Raw genomic sequence first — 24,610 nt, 5'->3', positions numbered from 1 at the left:
GGTGGTCAGTGGTGGGCAGGTAATAGCAGAGCGGTGCGTGCACGGGTGTAAAAACGCAGTGGATCTCTTGGCACGTGCTGTGGAGTGAGATGGCTGCCCACAAGCTTTGGTCACCAGCTCCCGTTGTCACCTTGCTTGGCGCGTCTGGTGCCCGCACTCACCCCTGAGCTGCTCCATCGCTGTGACATTCGTGTGCTGTGGTCAGCTGTTTGTTTAAATTCCCTCAAGTGGGGCCCTGCTCCCTCCCTTACGTGTGGATGAATGTAATGCAAGGCTTGTTTTGTTCCCAGGAGCTGTGTTCCAGCCCCCGGTTCATAGCCGGCGGAGCCACTCGCACGGACATCTGCCAAGGGGCCTTAGGTAAGGGGCGGGGGGGCAGAACACTGGGTTTTCCATGCAGGTGCTGTGCCAGGGCACCAGTTTATACTGGGCTGCTCGGTAAATACGTCCTTTTGCATCCTACCACCTTCTCTTCATATCACATCAGAACTTTCTTGCCTTCCCTCGGCAGCTGCGGGTAGGGACCGTGTGTGTGCAGCCACCGAGCGCAGCCGTGCTGTGTGTGCCGAGCAGGGGTGACGCAGTCTGCTTTCCTGGTGGCTTTTCCCATCGCTGCGCTTCCTTTATATCCGCATCCGTGTGCCTCAGAGCAGCTCGACTAAGTCCTGTCTTTCTCGGTCTGCTTGGAGGAGCTGTTGAGTGTGTAGCGGGGTGTCGCTTTCCCCAGTGGGGAAGACCGCTGCCTAGCAGGAGGGACCCCCTGAAACCTGGGAAGATGCGGTACAGAGAAAACAAATTATACAGAGGGATTCCCAGCTGCTCTCCAGCTCTTGAAGAAATCAGAACTGAGCTGTTTCAGGAAGGATGGGCCGGGCTCTGAGCCCTCTGCTTGTGCCATGGCTGTTTGTGCAATGGCAGCCCCTGGGTCAGCCACACCCGCTGTCCCCTGGGATCTGTCCCCAGGGGACAGTGGGTGGCTTAACCTGGCTGTGCGTGCATGGCCACCCTGGTCTCAAAGCCGCTCTCCCGCCTTGCCCTCCAGAAAGGGTTTTTGGCGCGTGCCTCTCCTCCCAGAAGGCTTTGTGGAGGCTGGCGAGGAGCACAGCCCCAGGGATGCGAGAGGAAATAAGCTGGGGTGGAAGCAGTGAGGCTCCGGTTCGTTCCGTAACTGCAGGGAGAGGATTTTAGATTAGACTGATAGCGTGGTTGAGGGAAAGCTCTTGGGGTAGGGAGACATGACTAATACATGCCGTGTGATGCGCTTTCATCGCAGAGTTGGCAAAGGAAAGAAGTTCTGTTTGTTTGCTTCTCATCAGCATAATATTAGCCACGTTGTGGCTTCTTCGTTTCTAGTCCTGCTGCTGCTGTTTGTGTTTTCACATCCAAAAATATAACAGGTAGGCAAGCTTATTTCACATGTTTTGTGCTTATGTTTTCTTTCAGAAGTTACTCAGGGTGGCACTTTGACAACTAGATACAACTTGTGTAAAAAGCCCTGACAATAAAAAAATACTTAAATTGTGATTTTAGTTCTTTTTGTGCCCCAGTGTCATGTGTGGCATGGATTAGACTCTGTTGTGTCGTGGGTGAAGGCCTTGGCATGTCACCAGCTTCCTTTGTGTGTTCCCTCTCGGCTCAGTATCACATCTCCCACCATGGCTGCTTTGGCATAAAGCAAGTCCCACTGCTGAAAACTCCTGCCAGACATCTGTCTGTATTTATATTTTTGTGAAACTTCCCAGCTAAGGAGTGGTTCAGCGTGACATGAGAGTTTATTGTAATGCCATTTCAACAGCTGGCATTTTGCACAGATGTTCACTTCGGAGGGCACTTAATCGCTGCCTTCTGCAGGCTTCCAGCTTTTCTATCCAGGTGTTGTGGCAGGTAACTCAGTTTTCAGGTTGTGGAGTTGCTGTTGCTAACGCTGAGCCTTGTTTTAAATTGATGAAAGCATTTGTTGTCTTAATGGTCTTTGGACCAGTTAAATGTTCTCTTGAGGTTGTACAGTACCACCAAAGGATATGAACTGACTCACAGCTTGTATTATTTTATCTCCTGAAACAATATTTGAATAGGAGGTTGTTAATGTTGCTGTTTATATTACTGTTTTCACCATGACTAAGTACTGCTATGACTTGCCCCGCTATCTTCTCATGAATCTGGGCAGGATTTTGGTATTGTGTGACAGTTTAGTGGTTGATTAAAAATTAGATGCTATTGATCTTTTTCCTGTATAGCCATTGAGTTACTAAGAGCGTGTATTGAATCTCTGCTTTTTCACACAATGAAACTAGCAGATGGGCTGTAAAAAAGCTTTTTTTGTTTTTGTTTTTTTCCACCACCTCATCTGACACCAGCACTTGTACCAATACATTTGCTTCAGCTTTGATTTACTTGAACGTTGTGTGCTGACACTGATGTCCTGTCACATATTAGGATATCACAAAGATTGCACTGGAAGATGTCAGGTGTTCTTGGAAACCTGTACTTTTTATTATGTTGCTATTTTTTTTCTGTAGAAAGCTTTTGTAGTCTGTTTATCACCTGAATGGTTTAATCTCAAAGCAACACACCCGTACCCACATGGAGTTTCGTTGCTATTGCTAAGCCATTCAGAACATCCTGGAGTACCGCAGGGACAGATGGGGCATCCAGAGCACACCTACCCGTCGCTGCTGCAACAGCCTCTGTGGCAGGGGGTGTGTAACTAAACAGCTCAGCTAATGAGCAGTGGTACAGACGTCCCTTTTAGCGCAGGAGTCTTTGGTCTGTGAGCCAGACGCAACCTATAAATTTGTCTCATTGTTTTTGACCTGGATTATATGACATTGCAGTGCATAAAAGGCGTAGCTGATCATCAGTGCACAAAACGTCGTCCCCTCACCAGCGTTCTTTAGTTCTCCAGACACCCAAGTTCTGCCCCTTGGTCTTTGATTTATCCTTCATACTGTTCTGTTGCTTTTTAGAAGCAGCTTTCCAAAGCAGGTGTTTGGAGTTAGCTTTGCAGCATGGGAGCTGCAGTCAGTGATGTTATTTGGCTCACAAAGCAGCAAATGGGATGCAGTGACTCACTGCAGCGGAGGAACCAAAGCCGCTGAGGAGAGGAAGCTTATTCACCCTTAACCACCGCCTTTGGAGGGGATGTCACCATGGTATCACAACACTGGGGTGTACACAGCGCAGTATCTCTCATCTGCTGTTAGACACAGGTGTCTCCTCCTTACATAAAAATGTGTGGAAAAATAATGAATTGAATAGGATGAATTTAGAAGCTTGGACCTGTGGTTTTCCCATGCTGGCAACCACTCTACCATAAGTAGGTTGCCACAGCCTCATGTTTCTAACCCAAAAACTTCCTGGAGTCCCATGGTATTAATATAAATACATTCAGTAATTGTTATATAGCTGTGAGGGTTTTAAAGCAATGACGTGTCCGTGATTGGCTGAATGTGCATTTTTCCTTTGACCCTGTACTCTTCCATGGGCTCTGCAGTGACCAGAGGAGCTGCCTTTTGCTTACAGGCTTCCAGGCGCTTCGTGGGGATGCTTTGCTTGTCTTTGCTCTCCAGAATGGCCAATTTTAAGCCCTTATGGCTGTTAATGCTTACGGTTACCTTTTTTGTAATGTTGTTCTGTATAGCTGGAGATTAAGTAAATGCAGAGATGGATGTCTGAGAAGTAAAACATTGATAGCAGTAAAAAGGAAGCATTACAGGAAAAAATAGTACTTCTTGTTAATATAAATAAACTCACAGCCTGATAGTATTCTCTTTTCTGATAACCTTGTTCTGCCTATTGTATTGTGCATTTACAAAAATTCTTCATGGTGAACCTCACCTTGCTAACACTCCTTTCAAATTCTTCATGTAAGTAACCTGTCTGTTAGTCATCTCTTGGACTTTCCTTCTCTTTCAAAAGAAAGTCACTGTCAAGAGCCTTACAAAAGTACCAGTTCTTACAGTCAAGACTATTTGGTAAAGACCCTGCTCAGGCTTACTTAATGCAGGCTAAAACTCGAGGTTTTACCACAAGATCAGTTCTTGTCCAGGCTTTGAATTATCAAGTCAACTTTTAGTGATGACTGTTCAGAAAGGGAGACCTGATATCCTGGCTGCTGAGCACTTTTAAATGTGGAATCTGAAGGGTGGTCTGTCGCCCATATGTGCTGCATCTGCCTTTTAACCTCAAGACGACCTTGCCCAGAGTTGTCTGAGTTAAGATCTATGTTTCTCTGACTCTAAGTTCTCCTTAGAAACCAGTAAAAAGTTAGAGAGATATTTTACAACAGTCTGCTATTCCTTTCTCTTCATATCTACCTTGATGGGGCAGCTACAAAATGAAGGAAATTCTTTACAAACTCTGCTTATGGGCTTAGAGGTCCTCTGGGTGGGGGTTCTCATCTGTGAACTTCAGTGCTTCTTATCTATAGGGGCAAGCTGACTCAAACATGGATGATTGCATTAAAGGGTGTATGCTCTTAACCTAGATGCCTGAGCAGCTTCTTAACCAAGGCTTCCTGAGCTACTGTGGTCATGTTGAGTTGTTCATTTAATCTTTCCGTGCTGCTCTCTGCCTCACCAGCCCCTGCCTTGTTTATGGAGTAGAAATGTTAATATTTTTTTTAAACATTGGTGGGAGACCTCCTCTCTGAGCCAGACATGCTACTACTTTAAATCAGTATAGTTTTTCTGAGGGTGGTAACACCACTGTCAAAGGCTCTGGGGGATTCTCAGAGCAGTCAAGTAAGTCTGTGCAGTGTGAACTCTGGTTTACGCTGCAGGTTGGGCAACAGAGAGGAAAAACATGTCCACAGCTGACTGCGAGCAAGGGGCATAGGACATGCATCCAGCTGTTCCCACTCACCCAACAGAGCATGCATGAAGTGCCTGCAGCTTTGTTGTAGAGGCCGGGAGCTGTATGGTTTTACCCAGCTTTGCCTTAGGAGTAGCACAGCTGGGGTGAGCAGGCTGCATTGCTGTCTTTCTGCATTCATCTAATGTAATTCTGAATGAGAGCGTGTATCTGCGTAATCACGTGAGGACATCCTAGCAGTCTAGGTAAGCATACCTGTGCTGGCTTTACACTAGCTGGTGTAGGTCTGAGATACCAGAGATTCACCTCGCCTCCAAGTTGTGTGTGTCTGTAAAAGCCTTACGGAGCCTGGAACGTGTGCCGGGGTTGTTCTGCCGCTCGGACACGCGGATTGTCAGTTATTTGGCCCCTGTGCTGAGATGAGACCGGTTAACCTGTCAATTTGAATATTTGTGACTTGTCTCGTGCCTGCTCCCAGTGTTGAGGATGCTTCGAGATTGCTGTTTGTTGAAATCTCACTGAGGCATGCTACTTTCCCCAGGTGTGAATGACTGCAGCGCTGGAGGGACAGTGGCGCAGCAGGGAGAATGAAGATCCCCACTCTTTTCTTTCTGTTAGGATTTGTTGGTCTGAAAAACACCTGTGAGCCTGTGGCTCCTGTGTGCTAGGAGAGGAATATCTGGGGAGCGGCCAGGCGTTATCCACCTGTGGGCAGTGCTGGAGTCTCGATGGAGTGCTCAGCTCTCCCAAAGTCTGTGCTGGTCCAGTGCACATGTAGACGTATATCCATACCTTTCTCCCACAGTGTTTCTGACATAATGATATTTCTACTGCCAAATACGTAACAACCCACTGCTGTCTCGACCCACAAGAGTCCTGTCACAAACTGTGACCTCCTTTAACTCAGTAAGGTGACAGAAAGACACTTTTTTCCGGGTTAATGAATTGACTTGCTGTGTGATGAGTGTTGGTGGGAGAAATGCAAGTTAAGGAGGAAGGAGTGGAGACAGTGTGATATTAATTCAGCGGTTGTATGGTATTAATTCAGCCTGACCCCACAACAGCCCCAGTCAAAGTGCCAGGGCTGTTCTCTAGCAGTGTGTTTTTCCTTGGACTTCAGTAACCCCAGTTCTCATTCAGAAACTAACTGCTTTGGAGACTTAATAAAAACAGGGATCCTTGGTATGGAAGAGATCTCTGGGTGGTCTCTCCCCAGTGATTACCATGTTGTCAGGTTTGTTTAAGGACTCCTTTGGTCAAAAACAACCCAAAAAAATACAGAAATAACTGTGTGGGCAGGCTGTGTATGAGAGAGCACAGACCTAAGCTGGACTGAAGTCCTGTTGTCGTCTTTTGACTAAAGGGTTTGTTTCCAGAGCTCTTTAACCCCCTCCTGTGTTAGGAGAATTGCTGCGTAGCATCGCTGCTAAAGCCCTCACATGGCTGGGGGATAGAAGATCATACTGTTAATTGTGGATTGGAGAAAACGTCTCTCATTGCTTCATAGTCTGTCACAGGAGAATGACAAGGTGACTTTCCATTTGAAAATCTTCTCTGACATGACAATTTCTCCATTGTGGTACAAGCAGCCAGAGACAGGGCTGAAGGGAAAGCTTTACATTCGGTTCTTCCCCTCCAGGTTATGAAATAGTAAAATTATCCCAGGTTCTGAAATTATTCTGCAATTTCACATCTCCCACCTTCCGTGAGATGCGAAAAGGGCCATGGGACAAATGTCGTTCGTAGAGCTGCTGCTGGGGATCAGCTGCGAAGAGCAAGGAGAGAGTCGCAGGTTGCCGATGTTCCTCCTAGTGCTATCCGAGTGGTGATAGATTTGGGCCTGAGAGCGGCCCTCAAGAGCTGCTTCTCCCATTGAATCCCAGCTTTTTACCAGTGAGCTTTTGACTCCTTTCCTACAGGAAAGAGCTGGCTGTATAGAGACCGCTGCTTTTCTGGCCTCTGACTTGTTGGCAGTGGGTTCATGTTTCTTGAATCTGCAATCCTGTACCTGCTGCAGGACGGTTTTGTGGGACCTGATGTGTAAGACTTCCCTGTGCTTACAAGGCATGTCTGGTAATGGTAGCAAGGAGTTTTGTGTTGGGCTGTGGGCATCAGGGGATCAGCAGGGTCTTTAAATCTCTAATTACCTTGCCAGTGGGCTGCAGGAGGCCCGTGGCTGCAGAAAGGTAACCACTGGTTTCTGAAAATAATTACAAAAAATAGAGGTAATGTTTATATAGTTGTGGTGTCCTCCTCCCTCTGCTTGGTAGAAGATGGTGTGGAAAAACACTCTCCAGACATCCCGGGCTACAGGGCTGTGGTGTTTAGGCTTGATGTGTGTTGGATCTGTCCCAGGAAGGGTGAAGAGGTGTGTGGGACTGGGGAACAGGGCCTGCCTTCAGGCCTTTCCTGACTGGCCACTCACGCCGGAGGCGAGCCGTGGGACTAAACAGAGGCCTCCGGAGAGGTACCAGGTGAAAGGAGCTCCTGTTTGGTAGGAGGCTGGCAAGAAACCTTCAAGGGGCCTCATCCGTAGGATAGGTTTCTAGATGTCAACAGGCATTCATTAAACATGGAGGAGGGAAAGGAAAACAGCCCGTGATCAAGAAAACACTGGCCCTTTGAGGAGAAACTGTACCCCCGAGTCCCTCTGTGTGCCCACAGGCCCTGCTCTTTGCCTTTTCCCCATGCTGCTTCCTGACCTGTAGACACTCAATCCAGTTTTCTTTCAAATAGTCCCAGCATGGGTGATAACTCTGTCGGTAGATCATAAAAAGCCTGCTTTTTGGGGTTTTTTCAATTACTTTGCTCTTGAGGAAATGCAACACTTGTCTGGAAATAGCGGGTGTTTGTATACACTTGATCTGCCTTAGAGTTAAAGTGATGGGAGGGATCATCTCAACACAGCTGAGGTGTTTATTCATTATAATGCTCAATCCATATGCAGTAAAAAAAAATATATGGTTTGAATAATGAACAGTGTCTTCTTTTTTTTTTTTTTTTTTTACAGGGGACTGTTGGCTCTTGGCCGCTATTGCCTCTCTCACCCTGAATGAAGAAATTCTGTCCCGTGTTGTTCCCAAAGACCAGAGCTTCCAGGATAAATATGCAGGAATTTTCCACTTCCAGGTAGGTGGAAAACAGCCTCACCCCCCCAGTGCTGTTGGCCAGGAGCCAGCATGGCTGAGTATGTCTACACAGCCTTCCAGGCGTTTCCTGGAACACTTTGAGAGATGTCAAATAGCCAGGCAGAAAACCAGAGACATCCAAGAGGGTGATGGTGGCAGAAAGAAGACCACTAACCAAATTGCTGGGAGCAGCAGCTGTCTTTGTGGTCCTTCCTCCATCTGCAGGTCCAGCTGAGGACGTGCATCCCTGAACGGGGTTGGCAAAGCTTGGCTGTGAGGGAGATCGCTTTTCCTCCAGGAAATGGGTGTTGGCAGAAAAATGTCCTGGTGACCCACATGCACAGCCTGGGGCGGTGACGAGGCATTTGTGATCTCTTTCCAGTTCTGGCAGTACGGGGAGTGGGTGGACGTCGTGGTGGACGACAGGCTGCCCACCAAGGGAGCTGCTCTGCTCTTCGTGCACTCGGCAGAGGGCAGCGAGTTCTGGAGCGCGCTGCTGGAGAAAGCCTACGCCAAGTGAGTCTGGGACAGGCTTTCACCCCTCTCAAACCTCCCAATGCCTCTGCTTCCTCGTAGCATACTCAACTGCACCGATACTATGCATTTAAAATACCAGCCTAATTATTAACCTTTACAACTTTTGGGGTGTCCCACAGTGGCTGCTTTAGTAAAGCTTTGCTGACTGGTGCTTAAGGCAAGTAGCCAAAAGACTGACTTTGTTGCTAGCCAAGAAAATAGCCCTTACATCTCATGGCTAGACTGTTCGTAGAGTGCTGCCCCTCATCACCATGGCCTGCGAAGCTCCGCTCATGTGCTCTGTACACCTTGAGGGCTTGCAGCTTCAGCATGCAAAGCACGCCAGTCTGTGTGCCCGGATCCCTGTTCAAGGTGGAGATGCTCAAATCCAGATCTCCCGTTTTGGGATGGTCAGGGAGGAATTCTGCCATCTAACATTAGTACTTTCAATTGATTTAAGAAATTGAGCTAATTTAGATAAACTGAAAATCAGACCCATAATTTTTTAAGGGGATTGAAAGAGTTGGTGGAACTAGAGGGGCAAATTGTTGGGTCTTGATTTTTTTTTTTTTTAAAGATTATTTTTTCTTCGAATAGTGGTCGTGATTTTTGTCATCGATATTACTGAACTTGCACATATACGTGATCATATAAGATTTTATTCTGGGCTTTTCAAGTATAATTGTTTAAGAAGTGAAGCTGAGCGGGGGATGCGTTCGTAGCTGCTGTGGTGTGGTTGAAAGGTGTGACAGATGGCACAACTGAGTGCCCCTCTCCAAGAGAAGAGGAAAATAGAGAGCCTGACCGTTGTGTGTGTGTCCTTCCTTTCACGCAGGCTGAACGGATCTTACGAGTCTCTCTCTGGTGGCACCACCACTGAAGGCTTTGAGGACTTCACTGGTGGAATTGCAGAATGGTATGAGCTGCAGAAGGCACCACCCAACCTCTTCAGAATCATCCAGAAGGCACTTCAGAAAGGCTCTCTCCTTGGCTGTTCCATTGATGTGAGTTAACGGGATTATTGTTGACATTCGGCTCTTGCTGTGCGTGCGGGCAGCTGGGGGATGGACCTGTGCTCCGTTCCCAGGAGGAACATGAGGGATGTTGGTCCCCTCCGCCTACAGTTCCCTGCTCTACCTTGTGCCTGGGGAATTCAGTCCGAGCGTGTGACACCAATGCAGGCTCTTCTAGGGGGTTATGTCCGAGAACAGGTTGAAAAGTAGACTTCATTAGTTCACCTGTAAAAGCTCATTGCCTCCCTGTTTCCTAGGTTTGTGGTATCAGATCGTACAGGGAACTCATCGGGGGCCCTGATCTCCATCTCTGTGCTTGAGGGAGCCCCTAGCTTGGCAGCAGGCTGGCACAGCCTGAGTGGGTTAGACAGAAATCTGCTGCTAATGGCTTCTGCCGTCAGATGCTCAGAGGTGGCAACCTCTGTCCTTGCCGTAGCTGGTTTGTTGCACAAATTGTACCAAAATGTTCCCAAAAAATCTGGGCTCTGTGTTTGAAGCGGCGAGGCTTGGACTGTTGCCAAGCTTTTGAAAGGCTTTATTGGAAAACATGTTGCCAAAAGCTGAACCTGTACCAGAAGGAAAAGAGGAGTTTTGGCCCTGCTAAAAAGGATTCGGCATTGCTTTTAGCCTCACTGAAATGAGTCTTAAGTATGGTTATTGTGATAATCACTCTGCTCCCACAGGAGGTTACGTCTTAGTTATGTCTAAAGAGAAGGTAAACTGTTTACAATAACTTCATTTGCAATATAAACTCAAGTGTCTCCTCTGGTTTTTTAAGTTAAATTGGAGTCACTGGAGAGGGAAGCTTCACAGTGGGGAAAGTACTTGGTTAATGTCAGCATGCAACTTCACAGCACTTTTGAGGCCTGTTTTACTAGTTTGCATTTAGATAAGAATCTGACATCTGGCTTTTTGCCCCAGAATGATAGAAATCTCTTGTTGGGGGTGGGGACAATACAAATGTTCTTTTGTTGGTAAGTTCCGAGTCCTTGTGTATTGTAAACTAATTATTAGTGAGTTTAGCCTTTGAAAAATCCTGTAAAATCTTCTCTTCTGAGAGAGAAACAGGGACACAGGTTAAGCATGACATGGAGAGTCCGCTGTGGGGCAGTAATAGGGCATGAACTGACAGTAGGAATCCTGCCTGCTTGCGCCCACCCTCTCTTTAACTTCCAGATACGCTTGTTTAAAGATCACACACTTTCTGAAATGGTGGGAAGGCAATGGCAGATGTATGTTTCATAGAGTTTTAAGCATGTTTAGAGCAATATGCTGAGCAGTCACTTCCTAGCAAGAAGTGATTTTTCCCTGAAGTGTTTACAGGCCAGACTGCCCGAGTATTGCAATGGCTGTGAAAAAGCAAGAGGGTGATATGCCTTCAGGGATGAATGGCATCCAAAGTGCAGCCTGCCCTGCATGGCAGGTCCTAGGGTGGTGGTGCTGGGGAGAGGAAGGGGAACCTTCCACCCTGCTGTGGAGCCAAAGGGGGTGTTTTGACCCAAAACCAAAGCACTGGGGCTTGCTGGACCTGGGTGTGATCCCTGGGGAGCTCTAGGAAAGCTCTTGCTGGACCTGGTGTGATCCCAGAGGGCTCCCTGGGGAACCTCAAGCTAGTTATCCCCTGTGTTCCCCCTGGTCACTTGGGAACATGGAGGTCATCGTGTGCATTCCCTTTGTACAGTGTTTGGAGATGCATGAGATGGGATGCAGCACACCAAGTGTTTCGGAGCCAGGAGGGAGCTTTGCTGCAGTGCAGGGCTTCTGGCATGCACCCTGTGCCACAAACATGGGCACTGGAGCTCCAGCGTTGCCACACATGCTGCCATCCCCTCTCCCCCGTCACATAGATCCCTCTCATTGCCTCTCTGCAGCAGCTAAACCACCCCTACAGCCTCCCAGCGAGATTAAGGCTCCGTTGGAGGGGGAAGCTTTGCGCCATTGGGTCCCCTTCCACATGGGAAGCCACACTCACTGACTTTCTTTGCTCTTCCAGATAACCAGTGCGGCGGAGACGGAGGCAGTCACTTCCCAGAAGCTGGTGAAGGGACACGCATACTCTGTCACGGGCGCGGAGGAGGTAGGTGCGCTTTCCCAGAGGGTGAAATGCAGTGAGCTTTGTGCATAGCCCTCCACGGACCATGGCAGCCACAAATTCATCTTCAACGTGGCAAATTCTTCGGTCTCATCCACTTTGTCAAATCAGGTTTTGAGTCGCTTCGTACTGAATTGGTTGGCGTGTTTTGGATAAACTCACACTTGACTTCTTGGGGCTTTGACCAAAAAAACCTAATTTTTTCCATAAGCGCTGCTGTTTCCTAGTGAGCGGGCAGTGGGAAGCCCTGTGCAGAGGGCACACTACCCTCTGCTGGTGACATATGTCTGTATACCAGGCAGCACTGTACTTCAAATGCACAGCAAGATGTGCAAGAGTTGTGTGCCAAGCAAAACAAAAAATATACATGCATATATATGTATAATTGTCCCTTAAATGGCTGCTGAGCAGCGCCTTTCGGCAGGGCACGGTGTTTGAAGGCCAGCTGCCTGTCCAAGAGTAGGTGAGTGAAAACAAAGGAGGCGGATCAAGACATCCTTCCGCCTGTGCGATGGACTCTCGGTTACTTTGCTGATAATTGTTTCTGAAGTGCTTTCTGAAACTTCCGAGGGGACCGGCATGCTGCCCTGAGGTGGGCGCTGCTAAGAGGCAGGTTTTGTCCGTGCAGTTGGTCCTCCTCTCACGGCGAAAGCAGCGAAGGGGTAGTTTGATCTTAATTCACACACAGGCGTGACTCATCCGGGCTTTCCCTGGGGAGATATTTGCAGGCTTCGTAACGATAATTCACCTCGGGCACTGGGGCATTACTCTGCATTGCTGCTGTTTTCCCAGCTTTGGGCTCTAGAGATGCGGCAGCTCCTTCCTCAGATTAGTGCCATGTGTTCCCCATAAATACTGGGGAAACTCGTACAGCTTTGCTTGGTCTGGGCTCCGTGCACACACGGAGATCAGCAGAGAATGAGCCAGGGCCTCAGGGCAGTGCTAGGGAGGGGGAAAAAGGCATTTGAATGTGAAAGGGCAGTTTATGCATAGATGAAAACTTTAGAGAAATATCCACTTGTACCTTCTTTTTGACATTCCTGTAGCAGCTTTATGTTCCCTTTGCTTGAAATCCTATCAGAGGTAACTGTTTTAGCAGCACAAAACAGATATTTTGGCTATTGTCAGCTTTGATTGCACGAAAACCTCCTCTGGACAAGTTTGGGTGCGTGGAGCTCGTTCAAAACCAGTTTGACTTCGTGTCTTTGTGACCAGATGAGCATGTGTTTGTGTAGGACTGAAATACTCGGTTATGTCCTTCAGTGCCCATAGAAAAGGTGGAAGGGAGTGCGGTGCTGAGTCCCTGCGTAACTCTCCATACGCTTCTGATCCCATCAGGTGAACTTCCGAGGAACAGTGCAGAAGCTGATCAGAATCCGCAATCCCTGGGGGGAAGTGGAGTGGACCGGGAAGTGGAACGACAAGTGAGTTGATGCCTTGGGCATTGCCTGTAAGCTTTTACTGCTGGGGCGTGATCATGTTTCTGCTGCTGCTTGTCTTCTCCCTCCCTCAGATCCCTCTCTAAGGCACATCTGGCTGAGATGTTTGCACTGAGCTGTTAAAAAGAAGCGTCCCACCGCTGTGGGAGCATCCCACCTGCGTGTGGATCTCCCACACAGGCATCACGGCATGCCATGCCCTTCATACAAACACCCTTTGTGTAACATGCAGGGATTTGGTTGGTGATTCCTGCAGTTTGGAGGCTCTGCAGTTTCTGCTGCGTTAACAGACCGGGCTCAGTGGTGAGCTTCTATAAACATAGTTTCTAAAAGGGCTTTAAAAATCCATTTCTGTTGTTGGCAATGGAAGCTGGAGTTTACTCCTGTGGCTGGGCAGTATTTATTCAGGGTCTTGCTTTTTCTAAAATAAAGCTCTGTCTTTGTCGAGGCATTAGCACTTCCTGCACATGAATCTCCATTTCTGATCCTTCTCTTGGATATTTAAGAACTGAGGTATTGAATATCCCAGGTCCCTGTATTTTAATTCTGCTATGGTTTGAGAGCTCTGGGGCTGCTGTCAGCTAGATATTGTGGGGTACTGCAATTGCGTGGAGCTGTGAGAAGGTGAAATCGTTGTGCCAGAAGAGCTGCATTGGGATTTAACCTTTTCTGTGCCCTGTAGTTGATGTGGGGTTGTCTTTCAGCTGCCCAAACTGGAGTGGCGTTGAACCTGAGGTGCGGGAGCGGCTGACCAGGAGGCATGAAGATGGGGAATTTTGGTAAGTAGCACTGGGTTTCCATTCGGGCTGAAGGGAATGTCGTCTCCTCTGCTTACCGAGAGAGTAACCTCTCCCAGTACATCCTCCCAGGATGAGTGACCACATTCACCCCAAATCCTAGTGCTAAATGGCAGTGGGAGAGGGGAGGGTAGACAAGGTGGTTGTAGAGAAAACCTGTCCAGTCTAAGGAGATGTTGTCTGTGGCACTGCCTCCTCCAGGATGGCCTTCAACGACTTCTTGAGGCATTACTCCCGCCTGGAGATCTGCAACCTGACTCCAGACACCCTGGCAAGCGACAGGTACAAGAAGTGGAGCCTGCTGAAGCTGGATGGGAACTGGAGGCGAGGAGCCACTGCAGGAGGCTGCAGGAATTATCCTAGTAAGAGAAAGTGGACAATCCCTTTACTCTTCCGCTTGTACTTCCTCTGGGAGGTGTTTTGGAGCCTGTGGACGAGGAGGATATACCTGGGATATCGTGGACTGATGTCCAAAAAGTGCAGGTGTTTGGGAAATGTGGCTCCCTGATGGGGTCTAGTTGTGGTTGTAAAGGCTTGGGGCAGGGGGTGGGAGTGTTAGTTTTGCCTTCTCACAGCTGATTTTGGGAGTCAGAAACGCAGCTGACATGTGTATCAGCATGGCTGCTTTCAAAGGAGCCTCTGAGCAGTTTGCATAAATCCAATCCCCAGACACTTTCTGGACGAATCCACAGTATTTAATCAAGCTGGAGGAGGAAGATGAGGATCCTGATGATCCGGAGAGGGGTTGCACTTTCCTCATTGGCCTGATTCAGAAGCACCGGCGGAAGCAGAGGAAGATGGGAGAGGACATGCATACCATCGGCTTTGCAATTTATGAGGCAAGTAGGGCAGTACAAGTGCATGGGAGGAAGAGGAAAAGTCGCCCTATAAGTGGGGTAGTGCAGTTCTCGGGCTGGGTTTTCTGCCAAAACTCAGCTGGGTTGAGTTGGAAACCAGCAAGGAAGAGCCCACTTAGATGTTTAGAAAATTATCCTCCACTGAAACAGTGGTCAAGCACAGGGACCCGTACCCAGAGGTGATGGAATCTGCCTTCCTGGAGATACTCAGACCTAGACTGGACAAGGTCCTGAGCAAGGTGTAAAGCAAAGCTTGGTCCCCTGAACCTGTAAGGAAACAGCAAGCTGCGTTACTGCCTTGCTCAAGCCCTGCTTCCTTGTTGTGGAGAGGTCAGGGGGCAAAGGAGAAGGTGGAAAGAAATAGTAGAGAAACTGAGTCTACAATTGAAGAGTCAGCAGGAAACCACGACCAGCCAGGCTGCATCTGCCAGGCGGTGCCCACGCTGCCCGGACTGAGCTCCATCTGCCTCCAGGGTGGAGCTGGGAACTGAGCCTGCAGCTGGAATGCTGGGCTCCGGATGGATCTTTTGTGGATGTACCCACTCCCCAAGGGTGAAAAGAAGCAGCCCTGGAGCTGCAACATAACAACAAGCAAACAGGAAACCACGACCAGCCAGGCTGCATCTGCCAGGCGGTGCCCACGCTGCCCGGACTGAGCTCCATCTGCCTCCAGGGTGGAGCTGGGAACTGAGCCTGCAGCTGGAATGCTGGGCTCCGGATGGATCTTTTGTGGATGTACCCACTCCCCAAGGGTGAAAAGAAGCAGCCCTGGAGCTGCAACATAACAACAAGCAAACAGCTCTCTCCTTTTCTCCTTGCAGGTGCCCCCAGAGGTACGTAGCATGCGTTGGTGGTCAAGGTGCAGAGCCAGGGCTGCATGGTTTGTGGGAAGAAATGGCTCAGAGGACCCTCCTTCATTACAGGACATTATTGACTATGCAGAGTCTAAAGTTAGAGGCCATTTATTCTGGAAGGGGACTTGAGCCCATGTGGTGTTTTCAGAGTGTCCTGGGTTGGGGTAAGAGCTCTCTCTGCTGCAGAAACTCACCAAAGGTGCTGTTCCATGGGTTTTCTCCCAGCCCAGACTCACCCCTACTCCCCCAGCGCTCAGCTGCTTTTCTCAGGTTTGCGCACAGTTCGCGTTTGACACTCAATTAATGTTCCAAGGAGGTGTTTATTTTCCTTCATTTCCCTAAGCACTGTGTTTATTGGCCTCTCTGTGTTCGTACCTGCAGGTACCTTGCCCCGGGGATCAGAGGGGTGTGCCATGCAGTGATGCACGTGCGATGGGAGGCAGGGCTGCAGGCGTCTCTGAGCTGTTGCCCCTCAGAGGAATGAGTGAGCAAAATGCCCGAGTAACCTCATTATGGGGCTGCTGTTCCTGTGAGGTTTCGTGCAAAGCAGCCAGGGCACCCTGAGGATCCCGAGGCTATGCTCAAACCAGCTCCTGTTACACAAAACGTGGTTTCTTTGGGGAAGGGAATGGTGCTACCAGTTAATTAAATTTCTTTTGTACCTTTTGAATGCCTTAGCAGTACTGTCAGCCGCTCAGCTCTCACTCTAGTGGCCCAAAAACCTCATTTCCATAAAAAAGGGACTCTAGCCACAGTCCCCTGACTTTTCTTTTCCCCAAAAAGTGGCATTTCATATCCTGTCATCACAGCAGGTCTGACAGGTTTTGCTGCCATAAAAATCCATGATGGGAAGGGGCGGATTTCTGAACCGTGCACGTTGCTGCTATTTGCTTCCAGATCTGAGCTAGCCCACCTGTAAAACCCTGCGCAGAAGAGCCTGTTCTGGCGGGTGTTCCACACCAAAGATGTTTTTATAATGCCTAACTTTTATTTTATTGTCGGAGGCCTCCGTAAGCGCGTGGGCTGCTCTGCCAGGCAGCCCGGCCTCCGAGGCAGAGCTGAGCTGCAGTCCCCTGCTGGCACCAGCTCTGGGGAGCAGGGAGACATGGATGGGTCACCATCCACCTCTCCCTAAAGAAAACTGGTTGGTGGAAGAGCTTGCCACATGTCTTCAGACACTGATCATCATCCGTCAAACGTAAGGGTGACCTGAGTGAGTTACTGAGAGGATCTGCAAAATACGTTTGCACCTGCAGTGCAGGGGCGCTGCGGTGGGATGCACCCACCCCCTTTCTCTTCTCTCTTCTGGTTCTGTTGAACCTAACTAATTGTCACATCCATTATATTTTTAATTTGCTAATGCAAATACGTGCCAACTGTGGGGAGTTATTTTCTCTTTCTTTGTTTTTCATAAGTTTTCTGGCCAGACGAATATTCATCTGAGCAAAAACTTTTTCCTGACCAACAAAGCGAGAGAAAAATCAAACACCTTTATCAACCTCCTTTTTTCAAGCTCCCTGCAGGAGAATACATCATTGTGCCCTCCACCTTCGAACCCAACAAGAATGGGGATTTCTGCCTGCGAGTCTTCTCCGAAAAAAACGCCAACTCTACGTACGTAGCTCTCCTGTAACCGTCTGAGAGCGGGCTGGGCACGTGGGGGATCCCTGGTCCCTCTCGCAGGCCTGGAAGGATGAGGCAGCACGGGGCTGGGGAGCATCGGCTTCCCGCAGGGAGTGGGAAGGGGGGATGCTCAACCACCCTGCATGGATGGGGTCACAGCAGTTCTTGTTTGTCCCCAGTTTCCCCACGTGTGGCTGAGGAGAGTTTGAGTAAACTTAGCTGGAAGGAATGGAATAATAATAATACAGTACAATAGAACATATTGTTATTAATAATAATTTTTCCAGCCCTACCTGAGCTGACATTTTTAGTTATTGGGCTGTAGGCGGCTGGGTGCCACAGAACAGGTTGGTCTGTGGAGAGAAGTCACAGGCTGGGCTCCCTGGGAGACAGAAACACACACTTTCAGCCGTCTGGGAACACAGTGATCGCAACAAAGGATCTCACACCTTTTGAGATCAGGCTGGAAAAAAATTCAAGATGCTTGCTCAACTCAATGATAAGTTTGATAAAATGAAAATGGGGTTTGATGGAACTGGCTCAAGATGCCATGTCACATCTTAAAGGGCAGCTGGGCTAAGGCCTTGGGAAGGGGTGTGGGATTTTTTGTATTGAGTTCCCTAACTCAAAACAAGCTAAAACCTTCCTACACCTTTCTACTATTCTGTAATCCCTCGTTGCATGTTTCTGTAGGAGTGAGAAAACTGGGGCGTCAGTTGTGTGAGGGAACATTGAGTTTTTGGTAGGCCCCTAGCCATGCTTGTGCTCCCACAGCAGCTGGGGGATGGCTGGAAACACTTCTACCTACTTTAAGACTCTCACCTTTGCTGTTTTAAAGGAAAAAACAGATAAAAGAATAAAAAGTTAGCAGGTAGGAGTTCGATTTGCACCCAAGAGCCTGGTCCTGGGCCGAGGGCTGTAGGCAGTGGCACTGAGTGACCCAAAGGGTTATGTCTGACCCAAAATCCAGCCTGTGGCTCTGTGGGACGTTGCAGTTTGTAATGTGTTTTGAAACTCTTGATGCAATAGCTGGCAAAATACTGCCCTCGCTAGTGGTGTGCAGGGTCTGTGGTTAATTAATCCAGTAACTTTCGAACACTCATCGTTATTCACATAATTTAAATCTCTCTTTAAGTGGAGCTTGAACAGAGGGCATCAGAAAAGTGACTTGGTTTGGGTTTAGTATTGATTTCTTTATCTTTCTAGGGTTATAGATGATGAAATTGAGGCCAATTTTGAAGAGGTATGTCTTAATTTAAATGTTATAAATGGAGATAATTTTGTGGTAAATATGTGGGGTTGGAGGCCTGTTCCCCGTGTGGGGCAGCGTTTTTCTACAGGCATCATCAAGAACTGTCGTCCCACTTTAGAAACAGATGTTTCAATATCCATTGAAATTGAAATGTCCAGCAAATGGAAATACCGTAAGCGATAAATGGAAACACGTGTTGCCCCTTACCCAGAGTGGTGAGCTTGGGCTTCCCAGGTAGAGACCAGGTACTCTCTGCAGAGGCAACTGGAGCCACAGGAAATTCCCTTTGCTCTGCGGGAGTGCAGCCCTTTAGCTGTAGAGGTGGTTTTGCGTGTGATGTTGTTTCCATGAGTAGGTAATGCTTCACCATGTGTTTAGTCTTCCTGGTGATGTTTTGCCTACTAAAGCATCTGCCACTCTGTGTGATTTAATGGGTTTTTTCCCCAAGATGAGAAAAAACACTTGCTTTCGTGTCAAGACAGCTAGTCCAACAGCAGCAGCAGCACTAACAGTGAAGTGCTGAATTTGGGTGTGATTTTTTTTTTTTAAATAAAGTTTTTTGAAAGCCATCGCCAAAGTTCTTAGTTCCTGCAGTGTTTGCAACACCAGTGTTTTGAGGTGCCTCTGAAAATTAAACTGATATAAATTAAAGTTAAAAGTGCCTACCATCAACTTTGCCATTTAAATTGTTTTACTAGGGGCAAGGAAATGCATTACGTCCTTCTCGGGCAGAAAAGTTCCTCCTTTCCATATTCTCTGTTTCTCTCTTCTAGACCGAGATCAGTGAAGATGACATCGAACCCAGCTTTAGAAAGCTTTTTGGACAGCTAGCAGGAAGTGTGAGTATTTTTTTGTTAAGGACTTGCTGGTAACATGGGTGAGTGGGTAGGAGTGACGCCTCCCACCGGCGTGGAATTTAATTCCTGTGCTGAGTCAGACCTCGAGCATGTGCATAATTGTGCATGCAAAAATCTATGTAGTTACCTGACTGCTCACGCAGTGGATTTGTGGAAGCTCCTGGCAATCAATCTCTGCTCTCCTTGAGCTGCCAGCTTGACTTTTATCTCGGCAGGTCCTTAATCCTGTCCTCCGGGCAGAGCATTTGGTGCAGGCACATGGATCCCTTTGGGAGATGGTGAGGGCTGGGCTGTGCCTTCTCCCCAGGCTGCTCTCACCTGCCCCAGGGCTTGGGCAGATCCCACAGACCGTTGCGCTGATGCCTGGGAATTGGTGGTGCTCCTGGGAATGGGTGGTGGGGAGAGCTTACCAAGTGTGTTTCCATCCAAGGGAAACTTGAACTCCAAAGGATGTTTGAACTTGGCCAACCCACCCAAAGGAGACGGAGGCTGCTTATGAGACAATGTCTGCAGCTCAGAGTGAAGAACTTGTTTTCTTTTCCACAGGATGCCGAGATCTCTGCCTTCGAACTGCGCAACATCTTGAATAAAATCTTGGCTAAACGTAAGTCCCTTCCTCCAACTGCAGCTTCAGTTGGCCACCAGCAGGTTTCCAGTGTGGCCACGGGAGCACGGAGCGCACCACTGACCTGGGCAGAACCAAAGCCCCGGGCTTTGTCCCAGACCTACGGCTTGGCCTTCCATACGGCCACTGTCACGTGCTCTCTGCTTCTTCAGGGGACTGCAGAAGCCCTGGGGTTGTGCCTGGGCTGAAGGAGCGTGGCCCAGCACGTGTGCTTCGGCAGGGTGCATAGAGGTGCCTTGTATCCCCGCATCTGCTGCTGGGAAATGGCTGCCACAAAGATGGTTGGATTTGATTCAATTCTTGAGAGTAACCAAGAGAAGGTATTGCTGCCACTTCAGTAGTGAGCCACTCCGGTGTCAGATGGTAGCCCAGCCAACGGTCTGGGGTGTTCCTAAGGAGGAGGAGAAACTGAAACTCTGGCCTTCTCTTTCTATAAGTGATTCAGAGCTTGGCTCTGCATTACTTTCATTGATATTAAATAGTGCTCGAGAAATATGTGCTTGGAGAAAGTAAGCATCTCTTTAATTTCCTAAGGTGAATTCTTGGCCAGGGCTGCGTTGCATGTCTGTGTGCACCAGCCAGTCACCGATGGTGTATTGCTGGTTACCAAGCTCAATTCAATGTTCTCTCCTTGCGTGAAGGTACCTACCACTGACCTCATCGGTCAGAACGTTGTCCATGAAAGTCCACTCTTGTCTTTGCAGGCAGACACTAAGGGCAGGAAAGCTTCATCTCTTGCTTCTGTGGCACACGCACAGCCTAGACTAACAGGGCTGTTTGCCTGGGGGACCATTACAGCTAACGTTAACCCTAAGTCTCTTGGTCAGGAAGTCAGAGCGGGCTGCTTCTTCACATCTGTTTGCCTGCTTCAGCACCGCATCCCTCTTGCATGGAACAAGGACTGTCCCAGGAGCATTTGCCGAGAGCCTGGCAGTTCTTGAAGACATCCCTGGAAGTGCTCAAGGCCAGGCTGGATGAGGCTTTGAGCAACCTGGTCTGGTGGAAGGTGTCGCTGCCCATGGCAGGGGGGTTGAAACTGGATGGGCTGTAAGGTCCCTTCCAACCCAAACCATTCTGTGGTTCTTGCTTGTGTGCTCCCACCTGCAGCTCTCCCTCGCTGGCAAGGCCTGAGCCCCCCGGCCAGACCTCTAAGCGAGCCGTGCCTCCTGCTCTGCTGGATGCAGAGGAGTGGTTGGAAGTCACACCTTGCCTCCCAGGGCATCCCTAAGCAACCTAAGGCAACGGTTTCCCATCCCGCATTTGCGGGAACCATCGGGTTATCTGTACTACAGCTCTACAGGCACCACATCCTCTGCTGTCAGTGCTGCATCAGGTACTTGCAAAATCCCGAAGGCTTAGGGTGACAATGGTAATTCCCAGAGCAGAAGGCGTGCATCCCCTGCGGCTCACTGCACTCATCTGGCCCAGACTCTGGCAGCGATACAGCTGGACACCTATTCCCAGGAGAGGATTTGAAGTAGGGAGCAGATTGCCATCGAGTAACTAGTGGGTGTAGATTACCAGCAGCGTAGGGCACTGAGCACACATTACGTAGGAGCTAAAAACCACACCAAAATGAAAATGTCATCTTGCCAGTGGCAAAGGAAGGCGCCCACAACAAAAGCAAATAAGGGCTGAGTGTATACACTGGCTACAGAGCTTCCGAGCAACTCAGGAAGGTGCTGTGGAACAGTATGTGGTGATAATCCGGTCTTTTCCTCTCTCTTTACAGGCCAAGATATCAAATCCGATGGCTTCAGTATTGAGACATGCAAAATAATGGTTGACCTGTTAGATGTATCCTTTAGGGCTGTTCCTAGACGATGCCCTTCTGCCTGTGCTGGGGTGGGTGAGCTGCTGCCTTTGCAGTGGTGGGTCCATACTGATGTACTAGCGACTCCTGCGGTGGAGAGGCTGGGTTTACCCTGCTTCTCCTGAATAAAACCGGAATCCCTTGCCATTGCTGCTGATGATGGCATGTGCGTTCTCCCAGGCAGTGGGGAAAATCCATTTCAGACAAGGCAATCTGAGTTTGAAGGTTGCCCTTCGCTGCTTTGTTACCTGGCTGGAGTCGGTAAGGGCGTCGAAGAGCCACGAGGATTTAGCAAATAGAAAATGATGCAAACAGATACCAGCAGCAGAGTATGCTGGCTTTTAGGAGCTCTAAGAATAAGGGTAAAGGTGTAGGATGAAGGATTCAAGTCTAAGAATAGTTGTGTTCAGCCTCTCTGTGCCGTGGGAGTTGAATTGTATAGTCAGAGAAAGGGAAAATTCCCAAACCAGGGTGATGCTGTAATTTGTCTAAAATACGGCACTCCGCAGGGACTCCTTTTTTGGGAGCAGTGCAATGACCGGCTTCTTATGTTAGCCGTTTGTGCAAGAACTGAAGTTCTCCAAATAGCAGGCTCAGTGGTGGCGTTTCCTGTTTCTAACCCAGAGTTAGCACTTGTGCTCCTGTAACTGCAGGTGCTGAACTGGCAACGCAGAGCAAAACAGGGACATCATCTCGGCTGGTTTCCGATGAACAGGTCGGAGGAGCAGCAGGAGCTTGGGAAATGATCACGGTTTAAATAAATCAGTCACCTTACCGATTTAGAGAGACAAGAACCCTTGGACTGCAGGATGAGTCCTGCAGAGAGGACTCGCATCCTTCATCACATTATTGGGGGGGTTTAAGTATTAAGTCAGAACTGCCCACGTGAGTAAACCCAACGGGGAGAGGGGAACCCTTTTCCTTCCTTCCAGAGAGCTTACCTTAACTCACAGAAGAATGATGGGAGTGGTAAACTGGGACTGAAGGAATTCCACACCCTCTGGACAAAGATTCAGAAATACCAGGTAAGACGCAGTCTTTTTGGGAGAAGATGCAATCCAGTCTCCAGAGGTGGCTGGAGACTTGATTTGCCACAGGCAGTGTTTACCGCTTCAGCTCGCAATGTGTTTGCGTCCTCGGCCCCCTGGGTTTTGTCCCTCGGAGCCCCAGGGTGCGATGACTTCAGCCCTGAGATTGCCTCTCTTCCTGCCTTACTCTCCGAGGGGTTTCTGGTTTGGTTTAGCTCGTGTCTGAGAATGTTCAGCTTTCCCACTTCACCGTGTGAGTTTAAGTCCAGCTGCTCGCTTTGCTACTGGAGTGCCATTTTGCACAGGTGTTCAAGGAAGTCTCCAGAGTCTTTATCCGCTCTGGCTGCTCCATAACAAGACTTTCAAAAGCCACTTTGAGATGAACTCAGGGCTAAGTGCCTAGTCCGTCAGAGAAACATTGCACACAGTCCTGAGCAGCACGCAGGCTGCATTTCAGAGTGTTTGACTTCTGACTAAAGCCACAGCATGCTCTGAATTATCGACAAGCTTTGAGTTTGGGTTTTGTGTTCTGCAGAAAATTTACAGGGAAATCGACGTGGATCGATCCGGCACCATGAATTCGTACGAGATGAGGAGAGCACTGGAAACAGCAGGTATTTGTACTGTTCGGTCTCTTTTGGGGGTTGTGCGTTTCAGGGTGGGTTGGCAGATGCTCCCTAGTCTCTGCGTATCGCTTTTACTGAAAAATCCTGTGTTCCCAGACCGGATGAAAGGCCTCCATGTAATCTAGATGCTCGGATAATCAGTGAGTCTCCCTGGGCAAATCGGGAGTTGGCATAAGCCTGCAAAAAGAGGGATGGCGTGACCTCGGGAATGGAAGTGGCTCTGCCAAGGCAAGTCTGTTTGCTACTGCAGCCACTGAAAAGCAACTCTGTTATGACTGTGAGGCAGGTAGCACAAAGCCATCCTCTTAAAATTTGAGAATTTAACCAAAAGCAGCTAATTGAATTTCTGTCAGTATATGAGGCTGGGGTTTTTTTGTTGGTTGGAGCTTGTTGCACAGTTTTCTTCCTCTTTTTAAATCCTTGGTGCTGTATTTTTAGGGTTCAAACTGAACTGCCAGTTACATCAAATCATCGTGGCTCGTTTTGCTGACGAAGACCTCATCGTTGACTTTGATAACTTTGTCCGGTGTTTGATCCGGCTGGAAACCTTGTTCAGTGAGTACACACTTAAGAACCAGACAGACTCTGTTGCTTGGTGTTTTTGAGTCTGGGATAATTTACTCAGGAATCTTTGTACTGGAACCAGAGGAACTTCAGAGCTGAGTCATAAATCCAGCAACCCAGTCTGCACACTCCGCCTGGGTGGGGGCATCAGCCTTCCGGGGCCTGTTTTTTGCTGAACCAGAGCCAGACAGTCATCCGTGCAAACAACTAAGCATTCATCAAAAAGCAAAAATCAGTATAAATATGTACGGATTAACAAATAGTGCTGATATTAAACTGGACTATTAAAAATGTTCAGTCTTTTCCTTGCACATGAGCATGCAGTGACTTTAGAGTGGCCCTTTCTGATTTGGGGTGCAGACCACTGCCATAAAGTTTAGAATCTGGGACTACATTGCTTTTTGATCCTGCAGCAGAAGGAAGGGGAAGGCTTTACAGTTAGTTCCTCTATTCATCCTTGTCTGTTACCTCTCTGTTACCACAGAAATGTTTAGAAAACTGGATACCGAGAAAACTGGAACAATAGAACTGAACCTCGTTAATGTAAGTTCATTGAGGTCTAAAATGTTTGTTGTTGTCTTTTCTGGGAGGAAGGGGTTAACAGGAGAGACTGTCCTGCTCCATTCTGACTGGCCATGGCCAGTGGTACCGATCCACATGCAAGCATATCCCTACCTCAGGCTGTACCTCTAACAACCCACGGGCCAGGTTACT

The 24,610-nt window shown here is 48.6% G+C and overlaps 1 protein-coding gene across 1 annotated transcript; it reads left to right on the top strand.

The window, feature by feature from the left end:
* The first annotated feature begins 266 nt into the window (after nt 1-266).
* On the top strand, nt 267-24,589 carry CAPN2 (calpain 2, (m/II) large subunit). Its single transcript, XM_010157617.1, is given in 20 exon segments — nt 267-360; nt 7,823-7,941; nt 8,323-8,456; nt 9,292-9,460; nt 11,463-11,546; nt 12,900-12,985; nt 13,705-13,779; nt 13,999-14,159; nt 14,467-14,636; nt 15,476-15,487; nt 16,924-17,011; nt 17,014-17,122; nt 18,338-18,374; nt 19,157-19,222; nt 19,787-19,844; nt 21,598-21,662; nt 22,635-22,703; nt 23,242-23,320; nt 23,771-23,887; nt 24,381-24,589. Coding segments are annotated over 20 exon segments (2,001 nt in total).
* Nucleotides 24,590-24,610: the final 21 nt, after the last annotated feature.

The sequence above is a fragment of the Eurypyga helias genome, unplaced genomic scaffold (genome assembly GCF_000690775.1).
Source record: "Eurypyga helias isolate BGI_N326 unplaced genomic scaffold, ASM69077v1 scaffold24958, whole genome shotgun sequence".
Classification (NCBI taxonomy): Eukaryota; Metazoa; Chordata; class Aves; order Eurypygiformes; family Eurypygidae; genus Eurypyga; species Eurypyga helias.
The sequence above is the reverse complement of the archived record's forward strand: the minus strand, read 5'-3'. Positions and strand labels throughout refer to the sequence as shown.